Below are 16877 nucleotides of genomic sequence, written 5' to 3'. Positions count from 1 at the left end.
AAGCTTCACATTATCTTTCTTTCCTGTGTTTCCTCTCTGCAGGCCTTCCTCCGTTTACTCAGTTGTGGAGGGGGATGGAAGGGGTGATGAAACAGAGTTTTGGTTGGCTGTTTTAATGATAGAGGCTTTCATGGCATGATCCAAAGCCTGGTGAAGCTGATGGACTTTGGATCAAGCTAGTTGAAAAACCCAATCTGTATTTGGAAAACATCCTGCAGACTCTTTGAAAGCTCTATCTAGACATTAAATAAATGCTCTTAACTACAAATTACATTCCTGTCTTATCTACTGGTGCTTAAACCTGGCTCCCTGCTCTCCTTTTATTGTTTGGTCAGGGAAAAGCCTGGGCTGTTGATTACGCTACAGACAAAACTGCTTTTCTTTTCATCGTGCCTTATAACATTCAGACAAAATTCTTGTTTCATCCCATGGCAAAGTACATACAGTATATTGTGTGTTCATGTGATTGGGGGGGGGGGTGGGAAAGAATATTATCATAATATGATGATGCATTTTGCGCGAAGCTCTCCAGAATGCCTCGTTTGAGCTTTTGCCATTGTAATTCCATGTATCATTTCAGTGTTAAGCAATGCCCTAGGGTCAGGAAAACCCATAAGATGCAGCTGGTAGTTAACCTATGTGTCACTAGTCTGCACAGAGGATGTAAAACAGAACATTTCCATATGAATAACGCCATCTGTTTTTTAACTCCCTTGCATTTAGTTCTCAGCCTTCCCCCATCACAGCCATTGCCCTGTATCTCCTTTCAGTTTCTTGTCATAACTCTGCCCAGTCACAGCCTTCATGACCCAGAGGGTCACAAAGCAAGAAAGTGTGTCTGGAGCTCACGCTGCCCAGAGCTGACGTAATGAGGAGGGAGGGCAGGGGAAAGTTGAGGCTTAACTTTGAGAGACCTTAAATAGTGCCAGATGCTGGACTGATGAGATAACTAGTAAGACCTGTAATAGTAGACCTGGGGAGGGGGAAGGTGGGGGCTTAAATTTTTTTTCTTTTTTCAACCTGAGGACCCTACAGATTTTCAAAGGCAGGTGTAGACCCCATCCACATTTAAAATACAACTCATTGTTGTACTTAGGAATAGGAACATGTGGTTGGTCACCTTTTTCAGGATCCCTATATATTGTGCACGCGTTATCTGGTTTCAGCAGACCACCAACTCAAAAAGAGCTATTACGGATTGATATTTTTTTCCACTGTGGCCCAAATTCAAGTGAGACATGACAATACAGCGCACCACCTAATTTGGATTTTCTTTTTTGTCAGTTCAGACTGTTATTTTTCAAGTGAAATGCTAAATTGCTAACCTTTTTTGAAAATGTTGTTTGCATGTGATCAGGGAAAATACCTTGTGTAATGGGTACTGAGTTTCAATATGGATACAATCCTGGCCATACTGACTTGTGTGGGGCCAAGATTTTAATTCTAAATAGTTTAATGAGGACCAGTAAGCCTCAGCTTTGTCCTGTCAGGAGCTGGTTATAGCATAAAAATGATCCTTCAAGTGTAAGCGGGGTTTTCCTCCTCCCTATAAATGTTTTGAAGGTACCACTGTTGGTTTTGATCATCATTAACATTTCAAATCTCATGGTTCCCATATGTTGTTACAATATTTTTTTCCTAGGTGTTAATTTTCCTCTATATAGAAGAGCTGCTACATACAGTAATTTTTTGTGACCCTATATTTTTTTTGTCCAAGAGGTACATCTTCCACACGGGCATTTGTAGATGACTTATGAAAACTAGTATGATTTTAAAATAAGATATTATGATTGTATTAGCTGATATAACATGTTTGCTTTTTGACCCAAATATTAGCAAGAAGATACTCAAGGCTGCCAACACCCTTGCAGATACAAGCATGTTCCCCCCCCCTTAGTTTCCTCATATGTCGTACCAGCAAATTTCTTAAGGGCATGTTATAAAAATAATGAACAACAACTACATTATGCATGCAGGAGCAAGAAAGTAAAGCTCCAGCGTCAAACCAAAGGGATTAAGGCAGTCCCAGGGGAGTAAGTTGAAGCTGCAGAGAAACATAACCCAGATGGTGCCCGCTTTGCCTTTGGTAATAGGGAGCAGCGCTTGGAATGTTTGCAGAGGGAACGCCGCTGTCTGCACAGCGTTGGTGCTTTGAAGGCTGTTCGCTCATGGGAAGGGGGGTTTCTGTCCTCTTTGTACTCTGGCAGGATTTCCGGGACGCTGTGGCGCATGCCTCTAGGCAGCTTGGAAAGCCAGTGATTGAGGACAGAATCCTGAATCAGATCCTGTACTACCTACCTCAGCTGTACGAACTCAATCGGGACCTCCTGAGGGAACTGGAAGAGCGATTATCTCACTGGTGACTATCAATAAAGGGATACCACTCCTTTGATGTCGAAATTTATCTCTGTGGCTTATGTGACTCCATGTGACCATGGTTTGACTCTTGTTTGTGTTTCACGTGCCTTCTTAAATGACAGAATTGACTTTGAAAGTACAGGAGATAATATTCCGTTTAGATGTACTTTTTGACATTTAGATGTATCCAAAAAGGTCCAGAAGACATGTCAATACATGGTTTTAGCAATCATGCTTTTTTCAATTAAAAATGAAATTTTAAATAAAGTTCTGGTCCCTGCATGGGCATGATAAGTGGACTGATTTCATTAAAGGAAAAGGAGGCTGTCCTGAAGACCGGTTTGCATTTTAAAGGTAGTTGAGATCTACTAACCAGACACAGTGCTGATTGACAGCCACAATCCCATTGAAGTCCATTCTCAGTTACACTGGTGGGTTGATTTAAATTGGCTACACAAAGCCTACTGACAAAGGCACTGAAATGGGTAAAGACTGTAATCCCATGCTTGCTGTTGAGGGATGGAGACTGCATCTTGAAGACCTGTCTCCTCAGAAATCCAGCCTTGTGTTCAAACAGTTCAGGACCATTTTAAACAGACTGTCTATTACGTGGTTTTCATCTAACACTAAACTAGTGTGTCGAGGTGTGCCTGGTAAGGTTTTTCAGAGTAGCTACTGAGATGGATGCCTGTCTGCTGAACTGTAAGCTTTTTGTTCAGAACATAAACTATCACATCTTACTGTGAAAAAGATGTTTTGCTGTAGGGTTAAGATGTACACTCGTTTTAGCTCTTTCTAATTGCTCTGTTTTTTATTTCTAGGCTCGAACATCAAAGAATTGCTGATATATTTGTTAAAAAGGGTCCTTACCTAAAGATGTATTCAACTTACATCAAAGAATTTGATAAAAATGTTGCACTATTAGATGAACAGTGTAAGAAGAATGCAGGTTTTGCTTCAGTAGTCAAAGACTTTGAGGTACTGTAGTCTTTTGTAAGATATATCCTGTTTTGTGGCTTTTCAGCAGTTGTGATCTTCCATAATGCTTTAGAGACTAGCCTCCAATTTGTTTGGTGGTTTGCTTTTTTTTTTTCTCTGCAGTCTTGGCTTGAGACTTAGTAGGGTGGAAGTGGAAAGAAGTAAATTCAGATTTTGTGAAGTAACTAGTGATTTTGGCTACCACTGTGAGATATGATAAAGGACCTCGATTTTCAGAAAATGCAGCATTTGCTACAAATTATATCAAAGACACATTAACAAAATCTCTAGCTGCCTTTTTTTTTTTTTTTAGTTTTGTCTCCTGATTGTACTATGCACTGATTAATTGTCCTATTTTAACTGGGTTGATTTCTCTACCACATCATAGGGCCATAGCTTACTCATGGGAATGGTGTTTCATTTCAGTTGGAAACATAAAAAAGTGAATTTTCTCATCTGTGTATTTCTAGAAGTTTCAAACTCAGCACATGCAGCAATCAGATGAAAGCTGATTCATGTCTCTTTAAGAACATTGCCAGATTTTTATATAACTCCCTTAAAACAAATCAGAGAAGAGGTGTAAGCTCCCTAAGCACATGATCCACACAAACTGTGAATTTACCTCTTATTACACGGGCTTTCCCTTGGGTAACCCCTGCTCTGTTTGCTTTGAAAAGTGGCTCGTAAGGCTACTTACAGTGGGCAAAGGAAGAGCTTGAGGTAGAGTCAGCAAAAACAGGAAGAAGCGGCCTTTTTAAGGTCTCAGTGTTTCAGATGCGCATTATTTTGAATGCAAACTCAAGAAGATTAATGTTTTTGAAGCATGGATCTTGTAATTCTGTGTTGTCTTTAGAGTTGTGGATTAATTAAAATTTCTGCAGTGAGCACTGCTGTCGTCTCTGCCTTTCTGCCTAATGGACACTGGCGGCGATTGCAAAGGAGCATGTTGCCCTTGCCACTGGTGTTTCCTTTATTTCTGGGAAGCTTCTCTCTTCCTCATAAGCGAAAGCACCTGTTTTGAATCCAGAGTATGAGTGCTTACCAATGTTTTTAAATGCATGATTAATTTTGCATGCGATCTTCCACAAGGAAATGCTTGCTCTGTAGTGTGGTGTTTAACGCCATGGTAGTGACACCTTTTTAAGATAATCAGTAGTTTATAGCTCTGTTTTCTTTTGCTGGAACCCTTGACCATCACAGAATGGTTACTTTTTTTTGGTATTTCTTTCAGATGAGCCCCCGCTGCGCTAGTCTGGCCCTCAAACACTATCTGCTCAAGCCGGTTCAGAGGATTCCGCAATACAGGCTCCTGTTGACAGGTACAGTCAAGCTCTTTTGCAGGCTTAAGAAGCCGGTCTTCACATGTCCCAGGAAACTTGTTTTCAGGCACTTGTATCCACCTGTAAAGCGTGCTTATCTGACTTCAGATACGTGAAGCTTTTTTAAAAACATGGCATGGGTTTAGAGGCTTTCTTTGTTAATACTGATTGCAACAAGATACACAAACGAGGTACTAATATTCCCAGCACTGTGGTGTGTTCTCTGATGGTACGTTCAGCAATACTTGGAAAACATGAAACCTGTGGTGGGTTTTGTTTGCTTCTGCGGTAATAGAAGCCAGTAATTTCCTTAGAGGGTTGGAATGCTCCTGTTTTGCTTTGGGTTTTGTTTTTTCTGTCAGTGGTGGTTTTTGGGGTTTTTTTTCTAAATGAAGAAAAAAATAGTATGGAAAATTGGAGCCGGGAGAAGGAAGTGAAAGATATCTATGCAACTGTGAACTTCGGCAAGTAGCTTCTCCATTTCTTCCCCACCCAGGTGTTGTGTCTGTAAAATCCATTCTCTTTTAAAGGCAAAACACATGTTTTTAGTGTATGTTTACTAGTAAGTGCTTAAGACTTGTTACAGGGGCGTTGTAGGCTGAAGAGCTGGCTTGGGACTGGGAAATCTGGGCTCTACACCCTGCTCTGGCACTGGCATGTTTGGGTGACCTTGAGCAAGTCATCTCCGTGATGCAGTGCTTTCTTTTCTGTAAAAGGAGGGCGATGATAGAGGCCTCCTTTGTGAAGTATTTTGAGATGTGTTTGTTGTAAGAGGGGGATGCCTCCTGTAAAGATTTGGAAATACTTAAGGCATTGTTTTTGAAAGCCATTGCTTCTTGATGAGCAATTTAAAAATAGCCTCTGTTTATGTAGTAACTGCAAAATAAAATGCTGTGACCTTTTTTTTGGCTCTGTAGCAGCTTGTTGGCATTTCCCCAGCAAATATGTAGACGAGTGATGCTGTGGGAGATACAGACTTAGGTGTTATACAGCAGTTACCAAGTTATTAACATTGACTGTTTTCATTTTAATCATCTCATTAAAGTCACAGGTGTTGAAAAAAGGGTGAAACCCCCTTATTAAATGGACTACTTTGTAGGGGAAAATCTTAGTGACTCTTAATTGATGAAATCAAACCATAAAACGGCATTTGGGGAGTTGCTTTATTTGAAAAGGATGCTGACTTAGGGCATGGTATAGGCTTGTTATACACTCCAAAGCAGAGTACATCAGCGGAGCTTTGGGTAAGTTCAAAGGTTTTAATTAAAAAGGTTGAACAGAGGATCAGGATGGAGTAAATGCCATTGTCAATATACACAGCAAAGCGAGAGATGTCAGGGGTGAATGGCACTGGAACAAAACTCAGATGTTGAAGGGGAATCCCTCATGGTCATTAATGGTGGTTGTGGCTGGGACAGGCTGTTTCAGAGCTGAAAAAAAATCATTCTGTGGTGATGAGGGTTGCTGTGGGTATCCCCAGTCTGCAGACCTTACTGTGGCTGCCCAGCTTTAAGTACACCTGCAAATGCAATTGCTGTTGACAGGAATGGGATTGCAATGCTGGCTGCTGATTTAGAAAAGTAATTTTCTCTTGTTCTTTGGGAGCAATAAAAGAGGTCAGACTAAGAATTTAATTATGCTGGGGCTGGGGAGTGTTATTTTGGATCTGTTTCATTTTCAGTCGGTTCAGTCTATCATGCATTTCTGTTGTCCTTGAGATTCTCACTCTTCTGTATCTCTGTGGATGACCCATCTGCTCTGTTACCTTCCAGCAGCTCTGTGTAATATTGAGCAATCTCTATATAAACTTGTGCTGCAAAACCGTCGGAGGACACGCAAAATATTTGGATCTGTCGTTGCAGTGGGCGAGATGCAGCGATGCAGCAGCCACCCCAACCGAAGACAGGGGATCTGTGGGTGAGGGAGGAAGGGGCAGCAAAGAGCAGGGGAGCGAAAATAATTCAGGAGATGAAGCTGCTAGGTCTGAGTCAGCAGGGATTTCTTCCTATTTAGATGTTCTGTGTCAGTGGGGCAGCTTTGTACTGGTAACCTGCTGCTACATGGTCACATCACAAGATTGTTGCTGTGCTTTGAAGTGGAGTTACTTTTGTGCTAACAAAAGCAGGAGCCAGGTGGACTCATAAATCAGCCAAGGAGAGGCGCAGCTCAGCTGTGTTTCTGTTTAATTATACAGCTTCTCCAGTCCGGCAAGTGAGCTTCCACTTCTCCACGTAGTGGCCCTGAGCTCTATACAGCAACTATTAGATGGGGTTTTGGGGAGGTTAATTAGAGGCTTCTGACTTTTAATATAAATGAAGGAGAGGGGATTCTTTCCTCCCAAAAACCTCTGATTTGAGCAGATGACTTGAGAGTGTACAATATGAACAGGGTCTTCATTGTCACAGAATAAGCCCCTCTCCTCTTTTTCTCAACATAAGGTTTGCAGAGAGAGAGTCTTTTATTATCCTTAACTGGGCTATAGTAAGGCGAGGCTGAGGGGTATGAAAAATAAGCCTTTCAGCACACTGCTGCTTTGCAGATCGGAAATAGAGTTGTCAGACTTGAGGCCAGTTACGTGCTGGGGAACGATTGCTTTGAGTTTAACTTAATTAAATTAGACAACCCGAGACAAAAAGTAGTTAATGAAGCAGAAGAGAATTTTTAGTAGGGGAAGAAGCGATAGTTCCTGCCCCCCAGCAAGAAGGAAGAGAGAGCTGCTGGCTGCTGTCAGGTAGAAGCAGGGCATAAGGAAATTTTATTTGTCACAGAAGCAGTACTTGTGTGCTTTTGTGTTGATTTTTGTTGTGTTTTGGGGTATCCAGCAGAGCTATGAATTTTAATCTCTAAGCCTGCCTTCTGAAGGTATGCTTGAGGTCTTCCCAGTCTGAACAACTAAAGCACATTTCAGAGTGGAAAATTTTTTTGGCAAAGACAGTAGATACCATTCCACGTTAAGATTTGACTTCTGTATTTATTTTATCTAGGAATATTTTTGCTAAATTTTTACTGTAACGTTATTAATGTCTGTGAAATCCACTTGTATGTATAGTTTAAGTCAGTACCTCCAAAAAGTAGTTGCAAGCACAGAATTCCAGTGTGTATGCACAGAAGAGACTGAAAATACCTGTTCTGATGCTTCCCTGAAGCAGAGTTTTAGCTATGAACTGAGGGCCACTTACCAGATGTACATAGGGAGTATTAAGATGAAAACTATGTATTTATCACTTTCAGGATTTTACAGTTGCAAGTTTTATTGGCTGCTTCAGTCTTGTAATGCAAAGCTGCCTTCCTTTTTAAATACAGAATTTTAAATGAATGCAGTTATGTTAAAATCTCTAATTTTCCCTCTTCTATTCACTGATGATATGATTTAAAATGCTAGAATGTACCCATCAAAAAAATGTTTTTGACTAATGCAAAGTGTTGTTATTTTGGGGAACATGTCATAAAGTGTGAATATGCCAAGAAACAGTTAGTTCCCATGTTGGGTCTCTGGTTTGAAGTTTCCAGTGCAATTACTTTGCATATTAAATTGGATGTCTCCATGTACTGGGGACAGTTTCTTAGAATGCCAGCAGTACCTTTGCAGATGAGTACATTATACCTACCCCACCTCTTGTTCCCAGCCCGTAGAGGTGAGTGTGTGGTTGGCAGATTTAAGAAGCTGGTATTTCTGTATAAGCTGTGAGGACTCATTCTTTATACTGGGAGGTTCCCACTGAAGTCCTTTGTGCTGGCCCCGATGAATAGCAAGTTGCAACTGTAAAGCTTTAACTTGTTCGCTTTACAGTGGAGTCCCAAGAGTGCTCTGCCCGGGCAGCATGGCACAGCTCCAACTTGAGAGAGCACCCACCAGCAGGCAGGGCAGGAGGGGGCAGCTGGTGGTGTATGTGGGTTCCTCTAGGTTAAACCAAGTTAAAAAACCAACGTGAGCTCTTCTCAGTTCCTTTCCAAATACCTCCTGCTGGTTTTTTTCTTTCTCTCACACCAGCTTCTTACCAGCATAACCCAAGGTGAAGCAAGATGAACTTTGTTTTTAATGGAATATGTGTTCACCTAAATATTGCAGTGGAATGTCTGGCAGCTACTACAGCACAAGATCTTGAGGGGTGTGAAGGATGCAGTATTTATGGAGTGTAGCTGGAGAGGTTTTGGTGCCATGTCAGACTTGTCTTAAAAGATCACACGTTGACCAGCGCCTGATAGCAATCAGGCAAAACTTCGAGGAGAACAGAAAGCTGTGTGTGTTCCCGTGGCCCAGCCAGCCAGACCTCCCTGTGCTCCCTCCCTTTTCCCTGCAGGAGACCCCAGCTAGTTCCTCTTCCTTCACCCCAACCTGCTCTTCGTGCTTCTCTCTTGCATCCTCCCTTAGGTCTTTGCCAAAAAAAAAAAAATTTCAGTGCCAAATATTGTTCTTCCTGTAGTTCTGTTTTTCTCAAAGCTTTCATTAACTGTGACAAGATTTCTCACTCTTCATAGTGTTTCTACTGCAGAAACATGTTTCATAATTCCTTTTTCTTTTTTTTTTTTTTTTTTTTTGCATAAGGAAAAGATTACAATACACCGAGCGGTCTCTGAGGGGCATGCATGAAGCAAGACATCTTATGAAGGCAGGAACAATTGGCTCCTGATCCTTCTTGAGTAAAAGGATGAATATGGGTAGGGCAAGCATATGGGAGTTGAATTATTTCACTCCTACATGAAACTTGTACAACTGTGAAGCTAAAATTGAATGCTTGCTAGATCACATATGATTAGTTTTCAGTAGACCTGCCAGAATCTTAATACCTCATTTAAAAGGTAATTCTAAATCAGTATTTGTAGATACTATCAATCTAACATGTATATTTCTTTGAAAGTTTCTGATGTGGTTTCTTTCAATTTTAAGCAGTTCAAAGCTGTAGCTTGTAGAGAATAGATGGTTGACTTTTTACTGAGGATATATATTAATCTTTGACAGGGTATTGTACTTTTTGGTGAACTAGACCCTCAACCAGGGAATGGAAACTTGAGGGGGATGTTTTCTTGTATAGTCATACATTTGGAGTTAATTTTAGCTTAAGTAAAGTAGATTTTAAAACTACCAAGACTTTAATGGATTGAGGGTGCCATCTCGTGGTTGAGGAACTAAATTTATAATTGAAAAGCAAAAATGCCTTTTTGAACATTGGAGGGGGGAATAATACTTCTATTATTGAAAAATATTAATCATAATCAGATCTTCTGTAATGGACTACTTTATTTTTCTTAGCTCCTATAGACAAGTTAGGTGCTCAGGAAAATACCTATAATCTTCAAATTTTTTGCATCATCTTAAAGGTAAATGATTGCAAGTATGTACTTATTTTTCACTTGCTTGTTTTGTTCTGGAATAATATATACAACACAGCATTTGTCTTTGGAGAAGGCCGCCGCTTCAATAACCTTCTCGTCCCTGAGCAAGATATCATGGTATACTTTCATTATGGAAATGCTAGTTTTCCTTTTGTCATTACATTGACGGATTGAAAAGATTTAGTAGATCTTTGTGGCATAGGTCTGCTGGAAAAGACGACTTCCAGGAAAAAGGTGGGGTTTACTACTTTCTCGTGCTGTTTATTTCTTTAACAAAACTATCTCTATATTATTTTTTTCTTTATACAGATTATTTAAAGAATCTTTTAGAAGAATCTGCAGACTATAGGGATACTCAAGGTAAATGTCTCTTTAGATTAAAGAAATAACAGCTTATGTACATATGATAATGTTTCTAAATTTTAAATGCATGCAAAATGCTAAGCCAGTAATAGAAATGTTTTCTATTTAGTTCTAAGTTTCTCAGCAGAGATACTGAAAGATTGCAAACTTGTGTTTCAAGAAGTCTGTAGCTGACAGTGGTATCAGCTCACCCTTGAGTTGAAACCAAGAGATAAGAGTGAAGTTCCACAGGCAGTTTAAGCAGGTATTTTGGGCACTGCTATTGAAAGAGACAGTCCTTGCATCTGTAGACCTTTCATGATAGGTAGTCTGGTCTACCAGCTGCTCTCCCCAGCTATAAGCCTTCCTGGCCTCCTCCTTTCTCTTTCTGCCAGGACAAGTGTTCATGTGGCAGGAATGAGCAAGATCAAGGAGCTGCTCTGGGTTATATTTAACCTGAGGAGTTCTCCAGTTTGACCAAGTTGCACAAACACAAGTGACTTCCACAAGTTTGCCTGCATGTGGGGGGAAAGGAGATAAGAAGAAATGAGAAGGAATAGTTGGCGATGGAAGAGGACAGGACTACATGTTTCATGGTAGTTTGGGATTAAGCTGGTTTAACTTGAGAGTAGCAATGCAATGCATGTTCAGACTGTTTCCTTCTTCCATGTGTGTGCCTCAGCAGTAGTAAAAATGCTCCCAGTCAATGTTTCCATTTCATTTACATGAGCCCCTGTCACTTATTTCAGTCTCCTTAGTGACATTTGTGCAAGCCCGTTATCTTTAGGAGGGTTGTGCAGATGTAGTCGATTGGACTGCAGTACAGAGTGCCTTCAATACACTGAGTCAAGTTTGCTTTCTTATAGCTTTGTCTGCTGATACAGTACAGTAAAATTTATAAGTAAATATCTTTCTTAGGACATTTAGACACGTTTGAGTATATTGAAAATATAAGCCAAAAACATTTTAAATTATGACTCTAAGAGAAAAGTTTGTCTTGCACTTCTTATGGCTGTGAACAAACTAATGCTTGCACTGCACGTTAAATAATTGACCACTTCAAAAGTGAGCAAGTTGAGTATATATTTTACTTTACATTTTCTTGTGATTTCTCCAGCTTCTGTGTTTTTCGTAGTTGTACCTTCCACAGCATTTTTCTCTCCCTTCATACATCAAAGATAAAAGCAGAAGCTTAGTTGTAACAATAACTGTTAACTTTATGCATTTGACATGTTTGATAGTCTATCTTTGAAACTGGGTAAGAAAATCTAATCTTTACTCACCAAGATCTTTCTTGTGATACTTAAGCTTAACTTAGTTCTGACTTTGCTTAGTTGTTAAATTCCATTGCGGCGGGGGGAAGACTGCATTTGGTTATGGTTAGTATTCTTGGAAAAAAACCCCAAACAACACAATTCCTCCTGATGAGCTTCATTTGAATACATTGGTCCAGCTAAGTGGTGTAGGAATTGGAATGCCAAATTCCCTGCCAAAACCCACTTTGTTTATGGACTTTGACCCTGTAGATTATTTTATGTTGTTGTTTAGATTTGTTTAGTCTTGGCTCTATAAGTAGCCCTGAAAGCCTGGAACTTTCCCTTCAATAACCAGCAAATTTGCTGTAACATTCTTCAATCTTTCTTGAAGTCAATGAATAAAATTTTAAGTTTTTAATAGATGTAATAGCTGATAGATGAAGGAAAGTATAACAAAAAATTCAGGTACTTGTTCCTGTCTTCATGAATTAAGCTAAATTTCCCTTCATTTTCTTTCAAGCGGATAGGAGCTGGGGAGTGTTTTGGCTGGAGCACCTCCAACATTTCCTAGTAGGAGACCACCAGCTATTTTTCAGCAGGCTCAGCTGACATCATGACATCTATATCTAAACTTAAATTTTGATCAAATGCCTGATATGCTTTGGCTGGAGCAGCTCCAACATTTCCTAGTAGGAGACCACCAGCTATTTTTCAGCAGACTCAGTTGACATGACATCTATATCTAAACTTAAATTTTGATCAAATGCTTGATATGTGCTATGCCTTTTAACTGTTTGACTCCTGTGCTTGCATGGCTTTGCTTCATGAAAATCTTGAACAAAATTCTCCTTAGATTGACTTAGGAGGAGCTTTTTGTTTGCACCTCAGTTAAGTTACTTATATTGCTTCAGGACCTTCTGAACCCTTCAGTTCAGAAAGCGGTATCTTTCAACATGTTTTCTTTCTGAATATGAACTCAACAATAAGGGAAGTATATACATTCTACATACTCTACTGATACTGGAATATAATACTCTAATGATTATCTGGAAAAAAACCCTAAGGCTTTTGTTTTACCTGGTTTGATAGGCTTCCTTCTCTGTGGACTTTTAAGCAAATGTAGTTCCTTTGTTTGAAGTGCCTGACTGCACTTCAGTTACTCAGAAGCTGCTAAATGCTTCAGAGACTACATTTTATCAGAGCAGTTGTTCTAGGTTTCAATTAAATGGGTCTCTTCCCCCCCCCCCCCCCCCCCCTTAAGTAAATTACAGGTTTTTGGATAAGATCCTTGGACGGGTTCCGTCTCATATACAATCACTGTTCAGTAATTTACATAATCCTTTTATGTAACCCTTTTTTGCAGTTACACCTTAGCATATATTACAGTCGAGTAGCTCTTTTCTTTCAGAGGTTTGTTTTTTTTTTTCCTTCTGGTATTAAAAGTTTGAAATTTAGAAATTTGAACTTTATACTGTTATCATAAGGTGCAGCAAAGCTAAAGGCAGAAGAAGGAAATAGCAAAGATTTGGATAGTTTTTCTAGGTAGTATTCCATGACTGGCACTGGAGGCAGTTGTGTAAAATGGAAAAAACTTAATCTCTACATAGTCTCAGTTAAAATGTTGTTAACTTTTCTGCTATAAGTAGAGATGTTGAAATTAAAGTATTTCTTTGTGTAAGAAACTAGAATTTAATTTTGCTTGTGGACTGTTTTGATCAGCTCTAAGAAAAGATTGACACTGTTGGTTGAAGCAATGACTTGCTAGGGCACACTTGTTACACCATGATCCAAAGACACTGGGATCTAGAAGTGCTCCTGAATGCAGTGACTGTACAATCAGGTCCTTGAATCTTGACGTGATGTGGAAGAGAATGTTGTACCTGTGCTTTACATAATACCAATGTGAACGAGTCTGTATAACCAAAGCATCACTTCTTCATCCTTCAGATGCTCTAGCTGTTGTCATAGAAGTTGCAAACCATGCCAATGACATCATGAAGCAGGGAGTAAGTATTTTGACTTACGAAGCTGGTTGAGTAAAGCTTTTTCTCTCACGGATGGAATGGCAATTACTTACCTTTTGCTTTTTCTCCCTGTAGGATAACTTTCAGAAACTCATGCAGATTCAGTACAGTTTAAATGGACACCATGAGATTGTACAGCCAGGAAGGGTAGGTCCTCCAGGTGGCATTCAGCAGATTGCAGTAAAAGTGCAGCACAGATGATTTGCAAGCAAAGTACTGAAGCTGGCATATACCAAGAAGAAAAATGGTCCATCACTTAATTATTCGGTTCTAACAGTCAAGTGAATACTGCTTCTATGTGGGGGCTTTTTGTTAGACATTTATCTGATGAAAACTTACGATTTTTAGAATACGATTCCTTGCCAGATCTTGCAGGCAGGCTTTTTTTTCTTCAAGCTTAACCTTGTATTTGTCATGGTTTCAAGTGCGGTGTGGAAAACTAATGCAGCCATTCACACTCACTTTTAGAGAAACCCAAGGATGAACAGCCTTTCTCAGAAAGGGAACCTTGAATCCCAAAACTTCTGCAGCCCTTCTAGTGTAGTAATAATAATGATGATGATGAAAAAGTCAGCTCATTTGTATGGCTTGTGCCCTGAAAAGCTAGGTTTTGAATTGCTTGTTTTAATTTGCTAGGTCTTTCTGAAAGAGGGAACACTGATGAAGCTGTCCCGGAAGGTCATGCAGCCACGAATGTTTTTTCTGGTAAGATGCTGTGTATGTTGCTGTGTGCCTAACACTAGTGTAATTCTAAGTGGTTGAAACATTACACCGCAACCATAAATAACTAATAACTTCAGGTAGTGGAAAAAATGACCAATTCTTGTTCTTCTGCTTGCTCAGTTCTAATTTAGAGAGATCATCTGTTGCATATGCACTAATTTTAATAGAAAGCCATTTCTCACTAAAATGTGCTGTTTTGAACAATGCTCATTTAAAATTTGAGTGCTTTTATGAGAAGACGTTATCTGCGGTAGTGCGAAAACTAACCGTTACTCCGTCCCACTTAGCCATACCAGATCTTAAAACCTACAACTTGTCTGCTGCTATTGCACCCTTTCCTCCCTCCCTCCCTCCTCCTCCCTCCTTCCCCTGCACGAGCCTGCTTGCATCCTGCGCGGAGCACTGGCCTGGAAGTTAAGCGCTGGGTTCTCTTCCTGTCTTTGCCACTGTTTTGTTTTGAAACTTCTGTGCGTCTCTGAAGTTTCTGTTTCCACTTGAACCTTTTGTTTATATCTTCTATTTAGATAGTAAAGTGACTGTTGCCGTGTGTAATTTGTGGCTTTATTGGTCTACAGTCCTGGCTGAAATCTGTCTTGTAGTTACTGTAGTATGAATAAATATTTCCCTAGGCAGTCATGGAGTATGTATTCTGAGCTTGCAAGTGCCCGTCTTATGCTCTGGAGATGACTTTGTAGCATGTAAAGCACTGAGATAACTGCAAATGATATCAATTAAGGTCAAGCTCTCAAATATCTGGTGCTATCTCAAGCTGGACTTCCCAAATCACATGTTGCTAATTTGAGTGGCTCTAGCTTGGATTTTCTTTTTGTTTTGTTTTTTGGGGTGGTGGGGTTTTTTTTGTTTGTTTGGGGTTTTTGTTGGGGTTTTTTTAATATAAAAGGTCTAGGTTAGTGTTTATACCTTTAGACAGTTAAGCAGTGATTTTTCTGTTGATCATGTTGTGAAAATTTAGTAAGGCTTGTGAAACATTTGGTTATTTTGCAAAGAACCTCATAGCAAAAACTTACGAGACAGTTCAGTTTTCTGGTCTGTGGTTATCTGCAGTAAATGAAGTTTGGATCCATGTGTTGAACAACACAGAAAATAATAATAAAAAAATCTTAATAGCTGTTCAGTAAGTGCACTGAATGAAGCCAAGTCTGGTAGAACAGGAATTAAACAGTAGATGCACATTTGAACTGGTAAAATTCACATGGTACATATGGATAAGTTTGTCCTTATAATCATGAATTGCTAATCTTAATTCTGCTATCTCCGAGTTTCTGGCATGTTTTGCCCTGTTTGAATGGTTAATTCTAATATCCTTTTAAAGTAGTTTGTTATACAATATAGCTGTGTACACGAGAAACATTTTTGTCCTTTTTGACAGCCTGTTTGACATCCGTGGACTGTTTACTCATGTGCCAAATACATATTTACATAAGGAGGATATAAATAGGCACCTATTGTTATCTAAATTCATACATGAAAATGTTTCTTGGGTTCTAAGTGGAATAATAGGAAGTAGAAAATACCCTTCTGGACAGTTGATCTCAGTGCTTTATGAGTTCTGTACTTCCAGTAAAATGCATCTGAAATTATCTGTCTCTAAACAATCTTTAGTCATTAAAAGCATTGTTTCCATATTACAGTTCAATGATGCCCTGTTGTATACTACTCCAGTTCAGTCAGGGATGTATAAACTCAACAACATGCTGTCGTTGGCTGGAATGAAGGTAAGTCACTAGTTAAAATGAGTCTTTCTCCAAATCTATTTAAACTCAGGCCTTCAAATTTTCAGAACGCAACTATGTTCATTGTTGAAAAGAGATATTAAAGATGCTTTAATCCTACAGGCTTGTCGTGGTTTAGCCACGACAAAATTTCTTGCATAATATGGCCTGTGGGATTGCTGTCTAGGTTTCCCTAAAAAACTCTGTTGCCACAGGATCATCTTATGTGCGTTTCATCCAGTATTGTCCTACTTTGAAAGAGTCTGCCTACTTATTTTTTGTATTGTATTTTGCTTAGACTGCCTTACTTTTGCCTTGTAACTGCTTTTTATTGCCCACACACAGAGATTAGACATCTCTGCCTGATAAGTTTCTGGTGGATCAAATCTCCATGGTTTATAGAGATCTGCTAACTGTGAGGGTTTTTGTTTCTGAGCCTTTGTGACAAGCATCCAAGTTAAGCCCTGAGCCCCTCTGGGTAGTGATAAGGGACATGCACGCCATATATTGACATGGTCCGTGACATGACAGTTAGTGGGAACAACAAACCGTCGCCTCGGGAATTAAGTAACTTGCCTCTGGTCCTGTCGGAGAAAAGCACCAAGGCCAGCTGCAGTGCAGATCTGGTGCCCAGGTCCAAGCTTTTGCAGGCAGAGCTGCAAAATCTCTTCTGCCAGCAGGTATCTCGGGGTGGCTCAGAACCACTCTTACCTGTTAAACCTCCTTATGTTTGAAACTTGGTAGCTCAGAAGCATCAGCAGGGTGGTCCAGCCCTTGGGGGTATGGGGCAGATGCCCACTCTGGGGTACA

The 16877-nt window shown here is 39.8% G+C and overlaps 1 protein-coding gene across 1 annotated transcript in view; it reads left to right on the top strand.

The window, feature by feature from the left end:
* FGD6 (FYVE, RhoGEF and PH domain containing 6) overlaps positions 1–16877 on the top strand; it is a 72308-nt gene that overhangs the window by 38830 nt on the left and 16601 nt on the right. Inside the window, exons 6-13 of the mRNA XM_075717277.1 lie at positions 2208–2359; positions 3180–3336; positions 4568–4655; positions 10299–10349; positions 13535–13593; positions 13687–13758; positions 14248–14316; positions 15987–16070. Of these exons, the coding sequence (XP_075573392.1) occupies positions 2208–2359; positions 3180–3336; positions 4568–4655; positions 10299–10349; positions 13535–13593; positions 13687–13758; positions 14248–14316; positions 15987–16070 (732 nt within the window). The remainder of the gene's footprint in view (positions 1–2207; positions 2360–3179; positions 3337–4567; positions 4656–10298; positions 10350–13534; positions 13594–13686; positions 13759–14247; positions 14317–15986; positions 16071–16877) is intronic.

This window comes from Pelecanus crispus, chromosome 1 (genome assembly GCF_030463565.1).
Source record: "Pelecanus crispus isolate bPelCri1 chromosome 1, bPelCri1.pri, whole genome shotgun sequence".
Lineage (NCBI taxonomy): Eukaryota > Metazoa > Chordata > Aves > Pelecaniformes > Pelecanidae > Pelecanus > Pelecanus crispus.
Note: the sequence above shows the minus strand (reverse complement) of the source record. Positions and strands in the feature narration are given on the sequence as shown.